General features: G+C 43.5%; 2 protein-coding genes across 2 annotated transcripts in view; both read right to left on the reverse strand.

Annotated features, from left to right (window-relative positions):
• On the reverse strand, positions 1-26,393 carry LOC310987242 (protein NLRC3-like; the record flags this gene model as incomplete). Its single annotated transcript, XM_083973431.1, is given in 11 exon segments — positions 1-160; positions 10,862-11,017; positions 11,406-11,579; positions 13,600-13,773; positions 14,256-14,429; positions 20,555-20,728; positions 21,065-21,869; positions 24,809-25,544; positions 25,647-25,915; positions 26,131-26,137; positions 26,139-26,393. Coding segments are annotated over 11 exon segments (3,084 nt in total).
• The window catches only part of LOC310987540 (NACHT, LRR and PYD domains-containing protein 12-like), a 427,459-nt gene that overhangs the window by 43,260 nt on the left and 357,396 nt on the right, over positions 1-26,803 (reverse strand). The gene's annotated exons all lie outside the window — the stretch shown is intronic.

Raw genomic sequence — 26,803 nt, forward strand, 5'->3', positions numbered from 1 at the left:
TCACACACCCGGGGAAGGCGATCCTGGCAGTGAGCTTGTGTGAGCCCGGACGCCGCTGGGGGCGGCCAGGCGGGGAAGGCTATCAGTGAGCTTTGCCTTCTCCGCCGTAGCAGTGGCGGCGGCGGGGGCGGCCAGGCTCACACACCCAGGGAAGGCCATCCTGGCAGTTAAGAGGAGAAACATTCTGCTTCTAAGTTGTTGTTAAGTTTAGGAGCAGCGGAGCGGCTCGCAGCTGCAGCTCTGTTCACTTCACACACTGAGAATGGAGTTTGTTTTCTTCCGGTAGACGTAAATACGTAAACACGTGTACCCCCTGTCCAATCAGAACGCTTCCCGACCCCCAGACGTTAAGCAGAATTAAATAAAGGCGATTTAATGTGTTTTCCATGTAAACCCCAATTCGGAATTAGTATTTCCATGTAAACTCGAAGGAGAATATTTTAATTCCGAACTATTTAATTCAGAATAATTAATTCCGAATTAAAAAATATCATGTAAACGTGGTAACTGATTGTAATAGAATGCGAGTGTGTTTTATTGAAAGCGAGACTGGGTGTGTGTGTATGAAAATCGCTACAGTGAACTGGTGCTCTGGTTTTTAGGTGCTCTATCTCATAGTTTCAAAGAAAACGGACTGATTGATTTTTACTTAACGAAATGAAACGAAAACAATATATAGGCCTATTATATTACTATATTGTTGCAACTTTAGAAAATATAATCCAGGGGAAAAGGGGCTTACAAACATGGACCAAAACGGCTCAGTAATACGCACAAAAATCCAAAAGAAACGAAAATGAACACAAAAAAAAACAACTAAACATCATGAAGTGGTCTCAATCTGTGTTTTACGCATGCCTCTGTGCGTCTGGCACATGTGTCTTGGAGTTCTGAATGGAGGCTGTATGCTCAGCTCCCCTTACATGTGAAATTTATTACATGAAACACGACGGAATTTCTTCACTTAGACTATGGACTGAAAAGTGTGAGGAGAGCTACTGTAGGAACCGGTTTTTCTGTTCAAAGCAAACAGCTGTGTGAAGTAGCCTACTGTGGGGGGCAGGACTTCTGTCTGAAATGTACTTGAGTGAAGTATCCACAAACACACCCATTGGTCAGAGATAAAGAGGATGCTAATGTGTCGCTAATGTGCTACATTGTGTCCAGCTGTCGTCACAGCAATTATTACAAGCACACCTATTGGTCATTGCTAATATGTCTATTAAGCACATTACTTTCAATAGAGCCGAGAAGGTGGAATATAGTAAAATATTTTTCATTCTAGTTTTAGAGGTTGCATTGAAAAAATATATAAAAAATAAAGTTATTACTTTACATCACGTTCATAAGATGTGTAGTGCGTATTACTGAGCCGTTTTGGTCCATGTTTGTAAGCCTTTCCCCCCCTGAATTATATTTTCTAAAGTTACAACAATATATTAATATAATATTGTTTTTGTTTCATTTCATTAAGTAAAAATCAATCAATCAATTTTCTTTGAAACTATGAGATTGCAGAGCACCTAAAAACCAGAGCACCGGTTCATAGCGATTTTCACAACACTGTCACTCCGGATCAGCGGTACCACGACACTGGTTATCAACTCGGTAACTCAACCCTGGTTTGTCTTATTGTGAATCTGTGAACGCGCACGTATAAAGGGCGGATTCAAGGCAGCAGACGAATCACAAACAGAGCACCGACGCGTCAGAGAGAAGCGAGTTGAGCGCAGCGCAGCGCACACCTCATTTCTCCTGTGAGGAAGAAGAGAAAAAAAGAAGCCCGTGGTCCGACCTGACCCAGTTATTGAATGTTTATGTTTATTTATAAGAAGTTTAACTGGTGCTGATTAAACTTGTAAATGAATGCTACTCTGAATCGATCAGACCTATTTTAAACAGTGGCCAAACAACATAACCATTTTATTATATTAGACTATATATTTTCCATTTTTGCTGAGCATAAGGTTTGTTCTAAATTAAATAAAAGCCTGTCCCATACAGATGCGTGTCTCTAAACGGGTCCGCTCGGCACACACACACACACACACTGTCAAAACATGGATGAATGAAACCTATCAACTTTGTATCGGCCACGTCTTGTAGCCTATTTCTATCGAGAAAAAGTTATTTCAGGATATCCTATTTCTTATCACCCAGCCCGAAAGTGACACAGGCTCTTGCCCGTTTATTCACGAGAAATCATCCAGCTACACTCTCAATCAAACAAGGTGGGGAATGAGAAATCTGTGGCACTACTGTACAGTAGTTGGCTCATTTTAAAAACACAGACGGGTGTGTTTGGAGCTCACGAGACTGAGAACCGAAAAAAGAGAGTGAGACGTATAGCTGCCGTCGTCACATTTTTCTCATTGAAAAACGATACTGTATTATTATTATATTGCATTCCCCGTATGTGTTCACTGCTCCGTGCTGCTGCCTTATGGAGGCATCCTCCTGCTCACAGATGCCACCTGGCGGTTGTTTGGGCACATTGCAGCTTCTGGTGAAAACACAAAACTCCTCCACAAAAAATCTGCGTGACTCTCCCGTGACTCACGCGTGAATTTCGCGTGAAATTATCCAAATGAAACTAGTACCCACTGTAAAGTCTTAACCCTCAAACAGCCCGTGGAAAAAGTGAGGGCCGGCCAAAATGTCCTCACTTCCCAAAAATGTCCTCACTCTCTTGGTTAAAAACTCTCGAAGGTCCTCACAACGTAGTAAGTACAGGTACACACACACACACACACTCAGGTTCAGGTTTTTTATCTGGTCTCTTACTGTGACTCTGAAGGTCCAGGTCCAGGTTCAGAACTGAGGTCTGGAGGAAGCTCTCTGGACCAGTCACTCTTCAGAGACAGACAGATGGATCCTGGAGACTTTGATCTGTCCTCCTGTTTCTCCGCATTAACACTCATCTTCAGGACTTCAGTCAGTCACCAATAACACACACACACACACAGAATCAAGACACACCCAAATCCACCGTGGACAAACTATAATCACTTCCTTGTTTGATCCAGTCTTTGACCTCCACCACTCATAGTACTTTTACATTAAATCCATGTTTATCCTCAAGATATCCAGAATCTGTTTAAAATGAAGGATTCCAGTTATAACCTGAGAAGACCACTATTATTTGAGAAACCAAAGACTCGAACTACTGCAAAAAATCACTGTCTTTCTGTTAGAGGGGTTAACATCTGGAATAATTGTCCTGAAAATATTAAATTATGCTGTACTCTAGTCAGCTTTAAAAAACTTTATAAGAACAACATAATTTCTCGTTACAGTATGGAAAATTAAGTTAAATGATTTTGTACTATTTTGGGTTATGCGCTGTACAATTCTTTATTTTGTTGTGATCAGAAATTTAAGTGTACTGATTAATTTCAAATGTCTGTGATCTGATCCTATTGTATTAATGCGTATATATATTTTTTTATTTTATTTTAATTTTTTAAGGTAAAAGGGGTAGGGGTATATAAGCTTTGGCTTCAACCTACACCCTTTCGGTTATATTAGCTTGATATACTGAAATAAATAAATTCATTCATTATCCAGTCACCGTGACCTTTGATGTTTGTTCTGAGTTTGAAGAAGTTGTGTGGAGGTGAATCTGAGACAATGTGCTGACGTATGTACGGACTACGTCTGACTCTTCTTCCCTCCACAGTCCACACAGACACACTGACTCTCACACTCTGACACAACAACACCAATATATAATAATAATAATAATAATGATAATAATAATAATAATAATAATGACAATAATAATAATAATAATAATAATAATAATAATAATAATAATAATAATAATAATAATAATAATAGTAATGTTGTGTTGACACTCACTCGTCTCAGACTTCAGTTTCTCTCCTTCTGCTCCGTTCACTCTAAAATGGCGTCTGAACACCTTCACCTCCTCCCTCTGCTCTGCAGTTACAATCATTTATTGTTCAGTTTAAAGTTCATCCCATGGACTTTAAACAAAATTGAACAATAAATTATAATGAGGAAGTGACTTTTTACAGTAGAGTGGCGCCACCTGCTGGGTAACTCCTGGTATTACACCTGTATGGACAGGTGAACTCTGACACCATGAATAAACAGTGAGCTGAGATCCAGCTGTGGTAGAAGAGCTGCTGAGAGATTTAAAGACACTCCACTACAAGTTACAGCTCAGTCTGTTCTCTGTCTTATTCATCACACATGTTGTCATCAACTAATTTGTGTCTCAGTGTTGTAACTTAACTCGCCCCGGTCTGGCAACACGACCATATATGGAAAACACAACCACAACTAAATGTAAGTCCACACAGAAACCAAGAGGATACAAGGAGAATCATGATGAACTCCTTATAGAAATGCACTCATTGACATAATGTGTTCCCTAGCCCCTTACCCTAACCTTAACCATTACTCTTAACCTAATTTAAACCTAATTATAACCTGAAGTCTTAACCCTCAAACCCTCTTAACCCTCAAACACACACACACACACACACACACACACACACACACACACACACACACACACTGGCCAATCACATTATCAGCATTATTTTCATTTCTCTCTCTGATTGGTTCAGGACGGCTACTTGCTACAGTGGACCTGATGTGTTCAGAGGAGGAGGAGGAGGAGTTTCTAATCTTGGAGTAAAGCTTGACAGAGATTCATGCTTTTATTTCTACACATTTGGACTCCTACTCTTCCTCCTCTTCCTCCTCTTCCTCCTCTTCTTCCTCCCCCTCTTTCTCCACCAGGTGTCGCTGTGTTCACATGTCTGAAGCTTCGTCAGGTTTTGTGAATGAGTTTGTGTCCTGGTTTAATAACTCGTGACTCTTCAGGCTGCGTTCAAGGAAACCGGTTTTTCTCAGACTCCAGTGAAGTGGATCTTCTCCTCCGTCTGTTTCAGTGCACGTTGGTGACGGTGAGGACGACTCACGTCACGTTCAGGTGAGTCAGGAGATCTGACGCTGCTCGTCTCCTGACGTCGGATCAGACCGAGGCTTCATGTGTGTGTGTGTGTGTGTTCTTGTTCTTACTACGTTGTGAGGACCAGGGAGAGTTTTTCACCAGAGTGAGGACATTATTGGGAAGTGAGGACATTTTTTGGCAGCATCATAAATAGGCTGCATTTGTGATGTTTAGTGCCCCCCAGTAACTGATTAAGGTATCTTACATGAATACCAATATTAATTTAGGAATTAATCATTTGTTTGAGCAATTAGCAGGAAGGATTAGAGTAACAGGGAGATAAGAGACTGTATCATAAACAATATAACATACCGGTACAGTACGTTATGCGTGCTGACGTGAGCAAGCCAGCAGCGATATTTAATCATGTGGACAGGCTACTTGAATAAAAACAACAACAACTTGTGCTTTGTTTTAGATATTCAAGAATATTTTATTGATCAGCTGGCCTCCGATGATCAGAAAAAACGTCAATTACAGGTCTCTGATTTATGGTCAAAATGGCCTGAGCTCCGGATGGGTCGGACATATTTTACACCGGCTTTTAGACGACCACGATCACAACATATTGAAGGGATCAGTGAGACATTCACAGACCGTCCACTTTTACCACGATGTGAAGGTAACGGTGAGAAGGGAGAGTAGCCAGGTTGTACAGGTCAGCTGTGACTGCTGCTGCTGACACGCTGTACGTAACGTTACGGTCTAAACACGGACACTCCTCCTGAAGTAAGGGGCTGTGTTTTGCTGATGTTAGAGCAGTCGAGGACGGCGCATGTCCTCCCAGCCTTCCTAGACATATTTACAGAAGAGAAAAGGTCCACTTCTTGGCGCTTGCATTCAAATGCCACAGAACCCATCGCTGCCTGACTGGGAGCTGTCACCGCAGTAATGGCGGCTGCTCGACTCGGACGGTTATTTCGCCGAATTCGTGTATAATCAAGCGTCTGGACTTCCTGGCCTTGAACAGCATCCCTGCCCACGAGGCAACACTGCCCAAGGTTTCCAGTACCCATCTTGCTTGGACGTGGGTAACAGTTGTTATTGTGATATCATCCATGAACGCTCGCAGCACCGGCTGGACAATACCTGACTCCAGTTTAGGGCCCCGGGTTATGTGGTGGCATTTTTTATGAGAAATGACATATAAGCCTGAAAACAACAAGACCAATGAAAAGAAAGTTATGCCACCTTTAAAGACAGAGTGTGAGCTGTGTTATTATGTCATTAATAATCACCATTTATGTTATTATGTGTTGATTTAAATAGTTAGAATATACTTATTTCTTGTGTTCTTATGTTGTTTCACTCCACCGTGGCTTTATCATCACTGATTGCCATTATCTGCCTACAAACATCACAACATGCCCTTTAACACCACTTAATGGATGAAAGTGTACATTTCCACAGGGTTTGGAGTACAAGGCAAAAGTGGAAAGTCATGAGACAAGAGTGAACTATGTATGACCCCTTGTAACACTTTTGCTGAAAGTTGTTATGCTAGTACAAATCCATGAAAATGCTAACATGCTAGGGCTTGAAAAAGGGATCACAGAATAGCATGTAAGTCTATGGGCAGCCTCTTGGAATACATTGGCAGAATGGCTTCATTGGGATAGCATGCTAGCTGAAATCACGGATTTAGCAGAGGATAAGGCCATGGGATGGGAAAGTACCCAAAGTCACACACACACACCAGCATAAAAGCCACACTCGGATGATGTGAAAATCAGTCACTTCTACCCTCCTGTCGACACTTTTTCTTTTTCATATACTTTGTATCTTGTAGAGTGACTCGGGGCGTTAACTTGTGTCTACTTTGTCTGAGAGTGAATGAAAGACAACTCTGCTCCGGATCCATCCCTTTCCAGCGTTTTATTGGAGTCTTCAGAGTTATTATATTAGAGTGATGCTGAATAAGTTTAAGGCCCAAAAGAGATGAGCTTATTTACTTCATTAGTTCTGCTCTCTGCTGCTGTTATCAGAAGGTTCGTCCCCATGATGAATAGGATGGGGGAGATGGTACACCCCGTAGGGATCCCCTTTTGGAGGTCCAGCCAGTTGGTGGTAAAAAAGGGCTGATGTAAACCTGAGTTTGAACCCAGCAAGATAGCTGGTGATCATGTCTGGGATTGCCACTGGGATGTAATAGTGGTCGAGTCCTTCTTGGATGAGGTCGTGTGGGATTGACCCGTAAGCATTAGCAAGATCTAACCAGACTGTAGATGTTCTCTCTCCTCCCTCACCTCGCCGACACCGACAGGACAAGATAAAAAAAAAAATCTTTATATCCATGTTAAGTTCTTAAGTTGTTAAAAAGATTTGTGGTGAAAGTGAAAAAAAGAGAAAATAATAAATAATATCGGCTATTACATGTTTTATTTTTACTTTTATACTGATACTGATGTGGTTCGGTCTTTACCTTCTACCTCCACCTGGACCTGGGTTTCCTTCTTCACTGGAGCTCCTCCTCCTCTTCCTCCTCCTTCTCCTCCTCCTCCTCTTCCTTCTCTTCCTCCTCCTCCTCCTGCTTCTCCTCCTCTTCCTGCTCCTCCTCCTCCTCCTCCTGCTTCTCCTCCTCCTCCTTCGGGTCCAGCTCCCCTTCGCACACACCGATCAGGTTCGATTCCCCGGTGCCGCCGCCGGGTGAAGCCATGGTCGCTCACATGTGTCACATGTGCAGAGCCAGAGGTCCGTCACCAAAATATCTCCGCCTCACCGACAGGACAGCGGGGAGTGAATGTCTTATAAATAAAATACAGCCACACGACTGCAAACATGCCTTAGAGATATAATGTATGAAAATATTTCAGGTATTAAAATACACTTTTAAATGCAAAATGGTGGTTAAAATAATGTAGAGTTAAGTTTTTACACGTCTGTGAACGAGGAAGAGAAAGGTTCCGACCGGAAACTTCTTCTTTTTTTTTTCCCCCAATGAGCTTTATTGAAAACATTGTAGCCTACATACAAACGGATGTACAGAGAACAGGGTTGTACCAGTCTATGGGTTGTACATACAATCAAACATGAAACATCAGACAGGTGCTCCAATATGTATCAATAAACATAAATAATGAATAAATCAAAATAAAATCAGGTTGTTTTAAGCAATATTAGAAAACATAAAATCATGGAAAAAATAACATATGGTATGGTAGCCTATGACAGAAGAAAAGGAAAAAAAGGGAAATAGAATATGTAAGCTTTATTCTACTTCTTTATTCTTTGAAAAATCTCTCATAAATATCTTTGGATGTGATGCTTTGTTTAGTGCCAATTAGTGTAAGGGATTTCATGTACTCTTTGAACTCATGCAAGAAACTTCTGAAGTTGGGTGAGGTTTTGGAGTGTTTACATTTATGTATGTGACATTTGCCATACAAAATGAATAAGTTTATAATAAAGGTGATGTCCTTTTCTTCTGACCGGAAACTTCACGAACAGAATATTAATAAACAGTGACATCATTTCCGTTTCGCGTGTGAATTTTTTAAATTCTTTTTTATTCAAAACTTTGTTTCACATTACAAAAACAGTTTTTCATAATAAAATGCAATCTATAAAGCATATCTATATTATACGCCAGGGGGAATTTACAAGTTTACAAACATTTTTTCAAGTTTTCACATATATTGAAAGTCTTAATCACTTTCTGGTTGCTTGAAAATTTGATGGAGGTTATGTATTGCTTGAGCTCACCGGTAAAATAAGGTTGTTTTTTTTAACATGAACTTACATTTGTGAATATGAAATTTTGCCATTAAAATCATCAGGTTGATAATAAAAGTTATGTTGGCTTTTTCCTTGTTTTTTTTCAGGTCAGGGAGCCCAAACAGTAGTACATTCCTCCAAAACAAAATTAACTCATTGAGTGCCGCGCTCCTTTCCAAAGTTTTAGTCAAGTGTACCGGCAATTTAGACCATTTTTGACTTTTTATGTAGAGCCACAGTGTATTCTATATTATTGCCACCAACACATACTGTGGCTCAATTGAAAGGTTTACCTTAATGCTTCAAGTGGCCACAAACCGTTTGTTTCTACGTGCCTCTGTTCCTGAGAAAAGTCAGGCTAAACATGGCTGGGTTTCACCAAAATCCCTCCTTTTTTTCTAGAAAAGGAGATACAGCGTCTTTTATGAAAGGTGCGCTGTTTGTGTCTGTCGCTCTTCTGACACTCGCATTTCTGGATCAAAGGGCTCGTATAAGATAAATATATACAACAGTTGTTGTTCTATTCACAAAACCACCATCGGGGGCGGGGGGGGCGCCACTAAACAACAATAACACAGACGCACCGTGCCGTGTCTCAGCTTCTCCCCGCGGAGCGTGAGGGTCTGTCGGCCACCGCGGCTCGGGAAGACCGGTCCCGCCGGTGGTCGCGGTCCTTCTGTGGTACGGGTCGGTGATGCCGGTCTGCTTTGGTCCAGAGACCATCAGATTTTACCGCGGGAGGACTTTGGGGAGGACACGGTGTTGCTCCAGCTGAAGACCGGGCGGACTGTCGGCTGAGAGCTTCCTGGTTCAGCTCCGAGCAGCTCGAGCAGCTGGAGCAGCAGCGCGGGTGAGAGCAGAGCAGCTGCTGCATCCGCATGCAGAACTCGTTTGCAGAAGCCGAGTTATGATAAAAACTTCCAGATCATGAGCTGTCATGTGACTTTGATCGTCATCTATTTCAGTTCTCCTCGTAGTAGAGTCCCCAAATTTACATATAATGTGTATTAAAGTGTCTATTTTCATAATTTAAAAAAAAAAGCAAAAAACGTAAAATTACGTTTTCGGCACTCAACGCATGGGAACGAAAAACGAGAAATTACGTGGTTGGCACTCAATGAGTTAAATCACCATCAACATTGATAGCAACAAAATTACAAATATCACTCCATAGTTTTTCACGTGTGATTAAAAAACTAAACCTGACAGTTCTTGTGTTTATTCATAATCTCTTGTTCGACAACACATTCACTGTAAAACCATGAAAAAAACATCCTTTTATTGTAATTTGCGAAAATAAACACTTTCATTTTGAAATGTAACTGAGCCTGACACCTAAATAATATTTATCTTTTCATGTTGTTGTTGTAGTTTTAGCTGCTCTGCAATGATATTCTGATGTGTTATGACTACATGTTGAGTCTTGAAAGAGCAAATATTGAAAAAAAAAAGGAAAAAAACGTACAGGAAATTATATGTGTGTTAAGTTATAAAATAAAGGCTAGGGTTTCTTTTGTAAATCATATTTATCAATAATACTAAACAGTTTAATTAAATGGCATCTTTCTGTTTAATAAGACTGAGGGCGAAAAGAAGAAATTCGTTATAAAACATGTATTTTGGTCTTTTGCTGTTTTTGTTGTGCACGACAAGTGGATGTGGCAGTAGGCTACTAACAGTAACACAGTAAAAATACTTAATGTATTTACAGCACAACAATAAAAGTAGTTTCTGTAGACAGTATCAGAGTAAAAGTACTTCTTACAAGGTATCACAGTGAATACTATAATATAGGAGCAGAGTAAAAGTTTCTATAATTACAGTATCACAGTTAAAGTATTTAGTTAGGAGTTACAGGAGTAAAAGTACTTCCTGTACTTGAGTGACAGGTGAAGCTCATTGTTCCTGTTTGACTCAACACCTTTACCTGTGACTGGATCACTGATGATTGACACATTGAAGCTGCTGCAGCGTTTTCTGAGTCTGTGATGTCATAGATGATGTCATGTGTGATGTCACATCCTGACAGGTTCACCTGCTGCACTTTACACTTTATTTCACTCCCACAGTCTCATCAGCTGTGGAAACAGCTACAGATCAGACTGACACTCCAGAGTCTCCAGTCGAAAGTCTGGACTCTCCACAAGATCATGAAGCTGCTGCAGAGATGAAGAGCTCAGGTCGTTGTTGTAGTTGTTGTAGTAGAGGATGAGGTTTCTTCTGTTCAGGTCCAGGTCTCTCAGGTGGGAGGGGTTGGACTTCAGAGCTGAGACCAGAGAAGAACAGCTGATGTCTGACAAACTGCAGTCCTTCAATCTGAATAAAGAATGAAAGAAGAAGATGAAATGATTGATGATTGATCAGATGTGTCCTGATCACACACACACATCTACACACACACACACACACACACACACACACACACACACACACACACACACACACACACACACACACACACACACACACACACACACAGCGATCAGATTATTGATTATTGATCAGACTGAGTGAAATGAGCTGAAAGTGAAGAGTCATTGTCAGTGTGAGAGAAGAACAAGTGGAAACATGAGACAACAACTATTTCAAACGTCCTTCATTCATGACATCAAAGTCAATGATTCAAGTTCTGAGTGAAGATCAATCAGGTTCAGTTGTGGATCAAAGATCTAAGATCTACAACAGTAACAGTCAGTGAACTGACCTCAGAGTCTCCAGTCTACAGTCTGGACTCTCCAGAAAACCACTTAGATGCTTCACTCCTGAATCCTGCAGGTAGTTTCTGCTCAGGTCCAGTTCTCTCAGGTGGGAGGGGTTGGACTTCAGAGCTGAGACCAGAGAAGAACAGCTGATCTCTGACAACCTGCACCACTCCAATCTGAATAAAGAATAAAAGCAGTGAGTTGAGGACAAAGCTCCTTGTTGACAGCGTTCAGTGTCTCATCATCTGTTCAGAGCTGAAGAAGCTTCAGAAAGAACAAGTTTAGAAAATAAGCCGGTGAATATTCTCATTTGCCCAGGTCATAGTATTTCAAAGGAGGTTAAATCGAAAGCAACTGGACTTAGTTATTTGTCTAGGAAGACGTTTCACCTCTCATCCAAGAGGCTTCATCAGTTCATGTACGCATCTGACCAGGCTGGGACTGGTCAAACTATCTGGTGTGGAAACTCACTATTTAACCTCTTGTGTGGGTGTTCACAAGGGTGATGATGTCACTGGATCCCTTTTGTGCTCCAAGTGCCAACGACAGTCGTTTAAATGACAAAAGTGGCAAGTGACTCCAACGACTGTCGTTATAAAAACATAGGGCACTAACGAAGTCGAAACCAACTTTTCATCAAAGACTAAGCTATTGATTATAGATCAGTTATTGTCTGACACATCACATGTGTTTCTGTAGTGGAGGTGAAACATGAAGAGAAACAGAGACTGGACTAAAAACCAGTGAGGTGCAGTCAGGGCTTTGATTTATTCACTTCATCTAAAGTTGGATTCTTTTTGACTTTCAGATAACTTTACTACAAGTTCAATGTGTCAGAATGTGGTGATTTTCATGGTCTAATAAAAGCCAGTAAACAGAGCTAGCTTCTGTCCAGGCAGCAGCTGCACAAACCACTCAGCCATGTGTAGTATTACAGAGCAAAGGCCCAGAGCTGCTCTGCCTCTTCGGTCAGTACGGTGTGTATGTGGCTGTTTGCACATGTGCAGTAAGTTCCCACAGAGAGTTCACATGGAGGTGAAAAGGCACAACGCTATGCTGCCTCTTAACTTAAACTTAAAAACATTTCTCTTTTCACGTGCTTATAGCTGAGAACTTAAAACTTTATCTATTTTCTTTTATTTGACTTTTATTTGCTCTTGCATTTAAATCTGTTTTTAGTGTTTTGTTTGTTTTTATTCTGTCTTATGCTTCTTTTTTTAATGTTTTGTCTTTATGTAAAGCACATTGAGTTGCCTTGGTATGAAATGCGCTATATAAATAAAGATGCCTTGCCTTGCCTTAACTGCACCATGTCTGAGCTGCACTTCTGTTCACATTGCCTTGGTGAATGGTCAACACACAGACGTGTCCCCTGGCTTTTTAGCGTCCAGCAGTTTAGCAGCTAATTCAACTGCAGTGATGCTCCACTGGAGAGGTGAACACCTTAATGAGCTTTCATCTGAAGAACAACAGCAGCTTTTATCTGACGGGAGACCAACGCCTGAGCTACGGTGGCTAACAGTTAGCAAGTTTTAACCTACTCTCTCTCTGACACTTAGATACACACACAGCCCAGGTTGTGTGTCTTATCTGTTGTAAACCTTGTAATAACAACTTGTTGTGTACAGTTAACATCCTTGTTGGTCTGAGTGTGGATGTTGTTAAAGGTTTGTTGTGTGATGTATATGATTGTGAACCACTGTATAATTCTTGTGCATTTCTGTCTGTTTGTGTGTTACCTGCCAAGGGACTACGGATGCAAATTAGCAAGTTGCTAACTCTGACGCATTTATATTTGTACGAATGTTCATTAATGTGTATTGTCCCTTTTAAATAAATCAATAAATAAATGTGAGCGGTGCTCCAATATGTGATCCTGTTATTGATCTGAGTTGTGTGTTAATAACAGCTGATGTCAGGACGGCATGGATTGTGGGCAAAAGGTGTTGCACATGTTGAAGACTTGGATCTGTGTAAACCATTGTGCATAAATCTGTTTGTTGTGAGGTTTTTGTGTGATGAGCTGTCTGAGGTGCCGCCCCCCCACAGCCCTGGTCTTGGTCTGTGAGCGCCTGCCTACCCTGTCCTACAGCCTCAGTGTGGATCAGTAGAATATCAGCCTCATGTCTGCAGCTCAGTCTCATTACAACTTTCACATCACATTCATCTGAGCACAGAAATAAAACAGAGTCTGACCTCAGAGTCTCCAGTCTACAGTCTGGACTCTCCAGAAAACCACTCAGACCCTTCACTCCTGAATCCTGCAGGTTGTTGCTGCTCAGGTCCAGGTGTCTCAGGTGGGAGGGGTTGGACTTCAGAGCTGAGCCCAGAGAAGAACAGCTGATCTCTGACAAACTGCAGCGCTCCAATCTGAATAAAGAATAAAAGATGAAATGATTGATGATTGATCAGATGTGTCCTGATCAATGATCAGTGTGTAAATGAGTAGAGGGACTTTGTCCTTGTGTTGTTGTGGATCATCATCATGTGGCCTTCTACACACATCATCCACATGTCAGCACAGATTCATCAGCTGCTGCTGACCTCAGATCAGTCTGTCAATATACAATCAATATCTGATCAATACCTGTTGGACTAAACACACACACACACACACACACCTGCAGTGATCAGATCATTGATTACTGATCAGACTTAGTGAAATGAGCTGAAAGTGAAGAGTCATTGTCAGTGTGAGAGAAGAACAAGTGGAAACATGAGACAACAACTATTTCAAACGTCCTTCATTCATGACATCAAAGTCAATGATTCAAGTTCTGAGTGAAGATCGATCAGGTTCAGTTGTGGATCAAACATCTAAGATCTAAAACAGTAATAGTCAGTGAACTGACCTCAGAGTCTCCAGTCTACAGTCTGGACTCTCCAGAAAACCACTCAGACCCTTCACTCCTGAATCCTGCAGGTTGTTTCCACCCAGGTCCAGTTCTCTCAGGTGGGAGGGGTTGGACTTCAGAGCTGAGCCCAGAGAAGAACAGCTGATCTCTGACAAACTGCAGCTGATCAATCTGAATAAAGAATAAAAGCAGTGAGTTGAGGACAAAGCTCCTTGTTGACAGCGTTCAGTGTCTCATCATCTGTTCAGAGCTGAAGAAGCTTCAGAAAGAACACGTTTAGAAAATCAAAGTCCAACAGCTGAAGCAACAGGAAGCAGGTTAAACAGTCACATAGAGAGAAAACAGCTCATTAATATTCATGAGAAGCTGCTGCTGCTTCAACACAGACGCAGTGACTCCGCCTCTTCACCTGTCAGCTCCACCTGTGGCTCCATCCAGACAAACTCATGTTGTGCAGCCACATTGATCAGAGATTTACTGACCATGCTCAAGACAACAAACATGTGAGGCTGAACTCTGTTACCATGACAACTAACGTGTAGAAACCAGGGCCGGTTCTAGGCAGGCATATATGAGGGGGTAGTCAGAAATGTGAAGGGGGCATCATGTGAACACATCATGCTCCAGCATTTTTTTCCCCCGTGCTTATAGTAACTAAATTGAATTGGGTTGTTGACTATGTGTCCAACCCCAACCTGGAGAAGTGGATTGCACTTTGTCAGGCCTCTACCTTCAGACCTGTCCAACTAGGGGCCAGGGCTGCCAACCAGGGTCTTAGAGCCCACATTTTTTAGGGGGGTTAGGGGTGCATATACCTGAAGATGCATTGCAAACCCAGAGGCGTTGAAAAAGGTGAGTAGCTAAACCCCTGTAGGGGGGTCTGGGGTATCCCCCCCAGAAAATCTTTGTGATTTTAACATGTGAGTGAAGCATTCTGGTGTACTCTGAGAAGAGGGGGGGGGGGGTCTACTATGGTCAAGATTTACAAAACTGAAAGGTAGTCTTATGAATACTAAAAAAAAAAACCCGAACAGAACAGTGTCCCTTTTTTAAAAATTGAAAAATCTAATTTCTCTTCTAAAATTTTGATTTGAGGGGGCAAGACATTTATTTGAGGGGGCGCTGCCCCCTCTTGCCCCTGCGTAGAGCCGGCCCTGGTAGCAACACATGTTGAATGAAGCTCAGGAACAGAAAAACCTGAAACCTGCTTATTATGGGATGTTGTATGTTTCACTATAAACATGATAGAGCCTCAGGAAAGAGGCGGAGCCAGCAGCTATTGATTATAGATCAGTTATTGTCTGATACATCACATGTGTTTCTGTAGTGGAGGTGAAACATGAAGAGAAACAGAGACTGGACTAAAAACCAGTGAGGTGCAGTCAGGGCTTTGATTTATTCACTTCATCTAAAGTTGGATTCTTTTGGACTTTCAGATAACTTTACTACAAGTTCAATGTGTCAGAATTTGGTGATTTTCATGGTCTAATAAAAGCCAGTAAACAGAGCTAGCTTCTGTCCAGGCAGCAGCTGCACAAACCACTCAGCCATGTGTAGTATTACAGAGCAAAGGCCCAGAACTCTGTCAGTACGGTGTGTATGTGGCTGTTTGCACATGTGCAGTAAGTTCCCACAGAGAGTTCACATGGAGGTGAAAAGGCTCAATGCTACGCTGCCTCTTAACTTAACTGAACCATGTCTGAGCTGCACTTCTGTTCACATTGCCTTGGTGAATGGTCAACACACAGACGTGTCCCCTGGCTTTTTAGCGTCCAGCAGTTTAGCAGCTAATTCAACTGCAGTGATGCTCCACTGGAGAGGTGAACACCTTAAAGCAATACTTACCTTTCTGGAACTTTTGCATTTCTTTGTCTAAGTTAAAATGCTATTAGTAATCTGATGATACATTAAAATGTAAGAGAAACCCAACAGGGTTAAAAACTCATCATTTTTTCATTCTCATATAATTCTGAGAAAAGTCTGACCAATAATATTATTCGGTCCGATTAATAAGATTTGACGAGCGACCGAACCTACTTAATATGTAATCACTTTGTGCACCCCTCTCCTCCTCTCCCCCCTCCCGACCAGGAAGAACGCTTATTGACAGAGCAGTAGCAGGACATGAGCCGAGGAGACTAGAGTCACAACACACAAGAAAGAAGGTTTTTGGAAATAAATCGTTTTTTAAAAGACCAATAACTGCAGCCGCAGCTGGTCGTGGAGTTTCATGTCTGATATTGTAACGTTGATAGTGAGCAGCCCCGAGTGATACGTAAACACAGGAAGTCACATGTGTCTATAAAGCATCCAGTCCTAACGGCTAGGCTACTGTTAGCTCTGTGCTAACGGCTAGGCTACTGTTAGCTCTGTGAGTTCTCAGCGGTCCGGACCCGGTTGAACTCCGGACCGGCGCGGCTCGACCCGGCTCGGTCTGGATTTATTTTGGCCCTGAACCAGCGCATCAGGTGGCACTGGTCCGGCCGCCAGCCCGGCTCGTTGAGAACTGTAATCTGTAACAACCACTTCCCCTGCGTCTCCAGTAGCAGTAGGCTAACAACAGTTTGTTATAAAACTCATCAGTCATCATCACTGAGTCAGTTTATACGGTTTAAAACTCCGGTGTTTGTGTTGTTCCCGTTTCACTCGTGTTCCTGTTCTGTTTACCATTGCCATGCCAACGCATGCAGCAGGGAGGGAGGGGGTTCGTGGAGGTGCAGCAGGAGGGAGAGGTGGGTGGGACTTGTGAGGGAGGTGGAGCTGTTGATTTTCAAATGTTTGTGCTGTGCTGAGTGAAATGCCAGATCGGTAAGTATTGCTTTAATGAGCTTTCATCTGAAGAACAACAGCAGCTTTTATCTGACGGGAGACCAACGCCTGAGCTACGGTGGCTAACAGTTAGCAAGTTTTAACCTACTCTCTCTCTGACACTTAGACACTTTTACACACACACAGCCCAGGTTGTGTGTCTTCTCTGTTGTAAACCTTGTAATAACAGCTTGTTGTGTACAGTTAACATCCTTGTTGCTCAGGTTTGAGTGTGGATTGTGTTAAAGGTTTGTTGTGTGATGTGAGCGGTGCTCCAACATGTGATCCTGTTATTGATTTGAGTTGTGTGTTAATAACAGCTGATGTCAGGACGGCATGGATTGTGGGGAAAAGGTGTTGCACATGTTTAAGACTTGGATCTGTGTAAACCATTGTGCATAAATGTGTTTGTTGTGAGGTTGTTGTGTGATGAGCTGCCTGAGGTGCCGACCCCCCCACAGCCCTGGTTTTGGTCTGTGAGCGCCTGCCTACCCTGTCCTACAGCCTCAGTGTGGATCAGTAGAATATCAGCCTCATGTCTGCAGCTCAGTATCAACACAACTTTCACATCACATTCATCTGAGCACAGAAATAAAACAGAGTCTGAATAAAGAACTAAAAAATTTCCTCTCGGGAAATTTTGAATGGGCCACGGGAGCTACTGCGGGTTGTGCCATCTCTGTCAACATGGGAATCAAACCCACGATCTTAAGGTCAAGACAGAGCTGATCAGACAGACACATGATCATCTTTCTATAAGCACGGATATGGAGGAGCTGTAACCACATTAGGTTAACTGTGTGTGTGTGTGTGTGTGTGTGTGTGTGTGTGTGTGTGTGTGTGTGTGTGTGTGTGTGTGTGTGTGTGTGTGTGTGTGTGTGTGTGTGTGTGTGTGTGTGTGTAACTGTAATCACATGAAGCTGGCTCTAGAGTCTGTGTGTGTGTGTGTGACTGACTTGACACATAGTTAGTTAGTAGCTGCATCCTGTGTCAGTCTGATTTAGCTGTGTGTGTGTTTATAAACATTTAAACGAGCGCCAGGTGGATTGTTTATGAAGTTAACGAGCTCTGGCCTGAGGATCAAAGAGGTTACCACGGCGATAGGGCCCCCGCAGGCTGAGGCAGACAGAAACGTGGAGAAAAAGAGCCATTTTCTGCCTCTGCACCGGTCTCACATTTAGGCTTAGGGTGAGAAAACGGTAACTCCTATCAGAACAAAACACAGATCAACGTTGCTCTAAGGACTTCCTGAAAATTTTGGTACGATTTGGTGTTTCTACAGTAAATATTTTGGCGACGCTGGCAGTTTTAAAACATCAGGCCGTTCTGCTTCTCTCAGAAAATATTTGTATTGGACTCAATGAGGAGCAGAGACAGACGTGGCCGCACTTAGAGGCTCAGAGTTTAAATTCTGTAAGTCACTCTGATATTTTGAGCAGATTAAGAGATCGAGGATGAGCTCGTCTACAAACGTGCCGGAAATTATGTGTGTAGAGTGTAAATTGTGGCCGTTTGGAGTTTGGATAGAGAAAAAATCTGGAGTTTTTCTGGCATCTCTCCCACTCTAACCGATGATGTCACCCACTCTGACACGAACATTCCGTCCAATACACACCCATTATAATCTCATAATTTCTCCAAAAATGATCATGGTCATTGATCATGGATTGATCAAAAACTATATGACCTATCAAAACGTGGAGTAATACGACAATACACAAGACTTGTGTCTACTGTTTAAAGTTTAAATGGAGTCTCTAGGTGAAAGTATGCCTTTTCTTGTCTGTAACAACATCTATTGCACGTCTGTCCGTCCTGGGTGAGGGATCCCTCCTCTGTTGCTCACCCTGAGGTTTCTCCGATTTTTCCCTGTTAAAAGGGTTTTCCATGGAGTTTTTCCTCAGTCGATGTGAGGGTCTAAGGACAGAGGATGTTGTTACGATGCCATGTAAAGCCCTTTGAGACAAACTGTTTGTAAAAACGGGCTATACAAATAAAATTGCCTTGCCTTGCCTAGCAGTAGACGTTTGTTAAACTCCAATGATTGGTCTTTTTCGGTCTTTTTTTTCCGCCTGTCCCATTGACTTACATGCAAAAATTTTGCGCAGTTTCGTAAACAATTTCGTAAACTGTTGAGAAAAGTAATAGCATACCGATCCCGATCAAGCCGCACGTTTTGATATATAATTTGGCCTGCAACTCTTCGAGTTGCAGGACTAGTAGCGAATCGAAAATCGTCTGGAAGATGAAAAATAAAAATAAAAACTAGGAAAAAATCCACACAATAACAGTAGTGCCCGGGCTTTGCACTGGTCCCTGCAGCTATTTCACAGCTGTTGGGACCAGTGCCCGGTGCGATTGCCCGTGGCCCTAATAAAAGAAGAAGATGAAATGAATGATGATTGATTAGACAATCAATATCTGATCAATACCTGTTGGACCAAACACTGACTACAACTCTCTGATTCAGGACTTAACTGGATCAAAGGTAAAAGGTCCAGACCTGATCTAGGACCACACACACACACACACACACACACACACACACACACACACACACACACACACACACACACACACACACACACACACACACGTCATTGTCAGTGTGAGAGAAGAACAAGTGGAAACATGAGACAACAACTATTTCAAACGTCCTTCATTCATGACATCAAAGTCAATGATTCAAGTTCTGAGTGAAGATCAATCTGGTTCAGTTGTGACTTCAGAGCTGAGACCAGAGAAGAACAGCTGATCTCTGACAAACTGCAGCGCTCCAATCTGAATAAAGAATAAAAGCAGTGAGTTGAGGACAAAGCTCCTTGTTGACAGCGTTCAGTGTCTCATCATCTGTTCAGAGCTGAAGAAGCTTCAGGTCCAGAGGCTGTGGACACAGTCACAGTGGCTCAGAAGAAACTGTCCACTGTCTGAAGCTGACCTCTGACCCCTCACTGACAGTGGAGTCATGTGACCAGAGGCTGCTTCACAGACACTGTGGACAGGAAGTAAACTCCTTTAATGTCATGTGACCATGAGCTGAAGCTTCCTTCCTGTGGAGCCCAGTGTTGATGTTCATGAGCCTCAGTGTCTCCACAGTGGGATCATCAAACCAACACTGTTCTCTGAGAGACAGGACTTTATCCTGACCTCTCACACTGGGAAGCTGCTTTGACCTTTGACCCTGAACCAAGCAGAGAGGGAAAACTCACATCTACATCACATCTGCTCAGCTTCAGCTACAGTGGCTGATCCAGCTGTTCTGTTAGCAGCTTCATCTGAGAGCAGCTCATCATCATCATCATCATCATCATCACCATCATCATCATCATCATCATCATCACCACACTGACCTCTGAGTGACCTCTGACCCTTCACCTTCTACCAGCTGCAGTAACATGGAGTCACAATCAGTCGCTGCTGCAAACTGAACTTCCCACATTTGAACTGAACACAGACAAAAGTCCAACAGGTCCAGTCAGTGAACTCACCTCAGAGTCTCCAGTCTACAGTTTGGACTCTCCAGTCCAGCACACACAACCTCCACTGATGAATCACTCAGGTTGTTCCAGCTCAGGTCCAGTTGTGTCAGGTGGGAGGGATTGGACTTCAGAGCTGAGGCCACGACTTCACAGTGACTCTCTGAGAGTTCACAACCAACAAGTCTGTGAAGAGAGAAAATATCAAATGTGTCAGAATCACACCAGATGAAAGCTGCAGTAAAAACACAGTTGACGCATCTGATGACAGGACCTGATGATGTGATGAACATCTGAGCTTCAGCTCATCTTCTCTGACTGAGTTTGACAGGAAACAATGATCCTCATCACTCTCACAGGATGGACGGGACCCTGAAGCAAAGCTTGCTCACTCTATATTATCCCTGATGTAATGTTTTCAACGTCAAACTAAAATAATGTGAAAAAAAGAAAAACTCTGTTTATGTGAACTACTGATCTAAACTACTGATCAATAATTATATTGATCATGTCTGGACTCACCGAGCCTTCCTGCAGTTCCTCACAGCTGGGATCAGTCTCCGTCGTCCCTCCCATGATGTGTTGTACTTCTTCAGGTCCAACTCGTCCAGAACCTGCTCTGACATCTGCAGCATGTAGCCCAGAGCTGAACACTGGATCTCAGAGAGTTTCTGTGATCTGTTCTCTGACTTGAGGAACTGTTGGATCTGCTGATGAACTGACTGGTCCTTCATCTCCATCAGACAGTGGAAGATGTTGATGCTTCTGTCAGGAGAGATTTCATCAGTCTTCATCTCCTTCAGGTTGTTGATGGTTCTCTTGATGGTTCTTTGACTGTTGTCTGTCTGACCCAGCAGACCTCCTAACAGCCTCTGGTTGGACTCCAGAGAGAGGCCATGAAGGAAGCGAACAAACAGGTCCAGGTGACCGTTTCTACTGCAGAAGGATTTTAGCAAGACTCTCTTCAGGAAGTCATCCAGGGTTAAATCAACATATTGTTTACCAAGGAACTTCTTGAGGACCTGTGTGTTCCTGTTGGTGAAACAGTGGAACATGTAGACTGCAGCCAGAAACTCCTGAACACTCAGATGAACAAAGCAGTAGACTGTTTTCTGGAAGATCACACTCTCTGTTTTGAAGATCTCAGTACAGAGTCCTGAGTTCACCAAGGCCTCTGTGACATCCAGACCACACTGCTCCAGGTCTTCTTGGTAGAACATGATGTTTCCTTCCTCCAGCTGTTCAAACGCCAGCCTCCCCAGCTTCAGAAGAACTTTCCTATCGGCCCCCGTCAGCTTTTGTTGACTCCTGTGTAATGGCTGAAAGACTGACCGTATTTTGGAGAGGACAGAGGCCGATGGGCGATTACCTACAAAGAAAAATTGAGATTTGTTTTAAGACTTGAATTGGAGGAATGTACTAAACATTGGGAAACATTGATTATGTTTGCACTCCATCTAGAATAGTATTAACAACAATATCATGATGTATCAAGAAAGATGTACTGTGATTCTTGTTAAGAAACATTCTTTTATTTAGTGTACTCAGTTGTTATGATACACACAACATAAGACTGTGTAATAATGTGAGATGTGATTGTACTGCTGTTAATATACTGTAGATGCAGGATCTTATTTTCATCACAGTGAGTCATAAGTGTAAAGGCCAGAAGCTCATCATTCTTTTGAAGATCACTGGCCCCACCATTCTGACCACTGGCCCAGGACAATAGGTATCGATCCCCATATTAACGAAAAACAACATATCCCAGCCATGCAATGCAAAGCTCAACAGGTTATGGGCCCAGGAGCAACTCAGAGAAGAGAAGTTTTTGGATGTTTTATTGTTGGAAAAAAGTTGCGACGGACAGCGTGCTAACGGCTAACAGATAGCAGTCATTAGGAGCAAGCAGGCTGCCTCGGCTCATGTTCAACTGCGATGAAACCAAGTATGAACTGTGGGAGACTAAAGTGCTGGGACATTTGCATTTATTGGGATTAGAGAATACGGTTCTGGGAGCGGGGGACAACCGCCATTCCGACATGCCGCCATTCCAACATAAGCCAATAATTGTCGGAATATCAACACTTAACCCTTTAATTAACCGTCCCATCATTCCGACAGTTTTCGTCTCCTAAGGTCGGAATGGCGGTAGGTTTTTCTTTTTTAAACGTGTTGCCATTCCGACAAATCTTTTAAAAGCCTACCCCATCCCTCCCCATGCCCCCCACACCCCCCCCCCAAAAGAAATTTAAAAAAAATAATAATAATAATACGATTTTGCACTAATGATATATGCCGGCGCAAAATAGCAGTTTGCCCATGTTTGTCCAGTGCATCTCATTAAAGCACACAGATTGGTCAGATAATTCAAACGGCAGACGATTTCAAAGCCTCAGATTTGACTGATTTTTAAGCAGAGGGACTCCACAACCTCGTGAACTAACTTTAATAATCTATTATCAAAACAGTAAGTAAGCAAGTGAGCAGAAATACAATCTCGGTGACGGTGACCTGTCACAGCAGCCAGCTGAGTGGAGCTCTCAGAGCCCCATGCTTTACTGACCGAAATGTCATTTTAAGCGGAGCTGAACAGGCAGACACACAGAGGCATGCGTAAAACACATATTTTGACTACTTCATGCTGTTACGTTACGTTACGTTTCCTTTGGATTTTTGTGCGTATTATAAAGCTGTTCTGGTCCATGTTTGTAAGCCTTTTTACCAGGAGTAAATTCCCCAAAGTTGCAACAACTTGTAGTGATCCACTGGGTTTTGCCTGGCCATAGTCTATTGGAGCTGGGGTAGTTGATTTGCAGATTTGCTCCCCAGGTTTTTTTCATTGTGTATAGGCCAGGGAAATTATCCTTGTGGTTTGCGCACAGGGATGTGCAGACCTGTAATGAATGAATGAATGTTTTTTTTTTTTTTTTAAATGTAAATTGTGTGCGTAATGCGCACAGGTGCATTAAGTGGGACCGAGGCTTTAAATGGGGAAGTGACGTGGTGAGAGGGGAGGAGAGTTTGAGACACAGTCGGCGTTTGGACGGCTGGCGTGGCGGCAATTCCAAAGCGGCATAGTGGATTATTTTCCCTGGTGGATTACCCTGTGGATTATAAAGGCCCGTTTGGACACCGCACGGCCGGGCCCATTTTCAGCCAAGCGGGACGAGGGGGAGGATTGACGTGGCCACCTCGGCGGAACCGCGGCGTCCCTCCCGTGTGGACAGTAGGACAAACAACCTCTCTTTCACTCGCCCTCACCACGCGCCAACACACACACAGACCTGCACACATAGACTGTGCGCTCGCGCACCCCCGCACACATACACGCCGGTACGGACAGTGACTGTGCGCTCGGGCACCCACACACATATACACCACACATACACACTCATTCCCACAGCTGGGACTCGGACTTAATGGACAGCGGGAGTGGGGAGGGCTTTCGGGTTCTGTTGATGCCGCCTGTGATGGGCGCGTTTTGAGTTCAGTGAAATACAGAGGCTAAGACGTAGACGGCTAAGAAGTAGTGACTTTGTTTATTGTTTCTGCACCAGTAGCGCGAGCCTAGGTCCGCCTGCAGCAGGACGGCGTTGTGCCAGTTCCCCTTATATCCTTATTGTAAGGGGAATTGTTACAAACTGACATCTGCGTGTGTGATTGTAAATGGCAAGGCTTTGTGTTTGTTTATTTATTAAGCTTCCACTGACTGTATCACATCTGTACACATGTCTTAAAACATGAGAAAAAAAAAAAAAAAACGGAAACAAACACACACCCTAACCACCGCTCGATACGCACATTTCCTTATGAAAACTAAAGCCTTGTCGGAATGGCAGGACGTTTGCATGTCTGAATAGTAGAATGTCAGAATGGCAGCATGTAACCCTGGAAGCACCCATCAGCGAAGAAGAGAGAACCGTAGACGGTAAGAAGAACGCTGATGCTTATGCCGAGTTGATTCACCTTTTGGATGATAAAAGCCTGTCGTTAATTATGAGAGATGCGCCGAACAATGCAAGAAAAGCACTGAAAATGTTACGGGATTATTATGCCGGGAAGGGAAAACCCCGCATTATTAGCCTATACACCATGCTGGCATCGCCTCAGAAGACGAGCAGCGAGATGGTAATAGACTATATCATCAGGGCGGAGACCGCCATTACGGAACGCAGGTGAAACTCACTGTGACTGGAGGAGGCTGCACAGCCATCGGCCACTAACAACAGTTTATAAAATGCTCTGTCCAACTCTATCACTCACCATATTTGTTCTTCTTCCTCTCTGTCTGGACCAGTAGGAAGTGTGAGAACAGGTCAGTCGTGGTCTTGGGCAGCTCTCCTCTCTGGTCTGTGGTCAACATGTGCTCCAGAACTGTAGCACTGATCCAGCAGAAGACTGGGACTTGACACATGATGTGGAGGGTCCTGGACGTCTTGATGTGTGAGATGATTCTTCTGGACAGATCTTCATCACTGGACCTCCTCCTGAAGTACTCCTCTATCTGGGTGTCAGTGAAGCCTCGGACCTCTGTTACCCTGTCAACACATGTAGGAGGGATCTGATTGGCTGCTGCAGGTCTGGAGGTGATCCAGACCAGAGCCGAGGGAAGCAGATTCCCCTGGATGAGGTTTGTCAGCAGCACGTTGACTGATGACGTCTGTGTGACATCAGACACAACCTCCCTGTTGTTGAAGTCCAGTGACAGTCGGCTTTCATCCAGGCCGTCAAAGATGAAGAGAAGTTTACAGACAGCCAGCTGCTCTGCTGTGACCTTCTGTAATGTTGGATGGAAAACATGGAGCAGCCTGAGAAGACTCAACCGCTGATCTCTGATCAGGTTCAGCTCCCTGAACGAAAGCAGAACCAGCAGACTGACATCTTGGTTCTCCAAGCCCTCGGCCCAGTCCAGAGTGAACTTCTGCACCGAGAAGGTTTTTCCAACGCCAGCGACGCCGTTGGTCAGAACCACTCTGATGGGTCTCTGTTGGACAGGTGAGACCGTAGAGACGTCCTCTCTCTGTTGGACAGGTGAGACCGTAGAGACGTCCTCTCTCTGTTGGACAGGTGAGACCGTAGAGACGTCCTCTCTCTGTTGGACAGGTAAGTCTTTAAAGATGTCTTTGCACTTGATTGGTGTGTCATGGAGGGTCTTCTTCTTGGACGTCGTCTCCAGCTGTCTCACCTCATGTTGGGTATTAACCTCTTCACTCTGTCCCTCTGTGATGTAGAGCTCAGTGTAGATCCTGTTGAGGAGGGTTCCACTTCCTGTTCCACTTCCTGTTGCCTCAGTTCCTTCAGTCACTCGTTCACATCTGCTCCTCAGACTGATCTTATGTTGATCTAAAACCTCCTGCAGACCACGATCTGCTGAGAGAGAAGAGACAGAGTCAGACTGAAGACAGAAAGTCTGACAATCTGATCAGATTATTTTAATCAGCTACAGAAAAACTACAGACAACAAAGAGAAGGTTTGAATCATCATCTTAAATGTCAGTGCTGTGTGATGGAACAATGACTCTGGAGAAAACAACAGGTCCTGGTTTCACAAATGACCACATCAGCAGACAGATGTTCAGTCTCACTTTGTCCACGCTCTGCTCTGATTGGCTGTCTGCAGCTCACCTCTGGTTCTGGGTCTTTGTCCACACTGGGGACAGGAGGGGGGTCCTGAAGAACCAGACTGGTCCCTGTCTGAGGTGAAGCACTGTCTGCAGAACCAGTGTCCACAGCTGGTGGAGACTGGATCCTTCAGGAGGTCCTGACAGAGACCACAGCAGGACAGCTGCTGGTCCACAGAGACACCACTCCTCTTCCTCCTGTCAAGACATTTCTGGATCAACAACATGTCACAGCTCCACATCTGAGCTCTGATTGGTTAACCCCCTCAAGGGGGCGGGGCTTCAGTAACCAGAGGAGCAGAGAGAGAGAAAGTAGAGGAAGACGAGTGTAGAGAGTCCTGTAGAGTGTCCTGCTCTTCCTCCACACCGTCTGTCTTTTTCTGGACTCCACTGATTCCTACTGAAGAAGCTTTTCTTTAGAAACACAGCAGCACAGAGACGTAGAGTTACATTTACAAGGAGGTTCAGTGATTCCCTCCAACAGCTGCTCACTATAAAACCATTTCCTCTCTGTCCAACACAGACCTTTAATCAGAGACATCTGGACATCACTGTCAGGTTCATCAGCTGATAAGAAGTTCTGTCTCTACAGGAAGTGACCTCAACTGCAACAGTTCAATCAGTTCACAGCTTGGTA

Source organism: Trachurus trachurus (assembly GCF_905171665.1).
Source record: "Trachurus trachurus genome assembly, chromosome: 6".
Taxonomy (NCBI): Eukaryota; Metazoa; Chordata; class Actinopteri; order Carangiformes; family Carangidae; genus Trachurus; species Trachurus trachurus.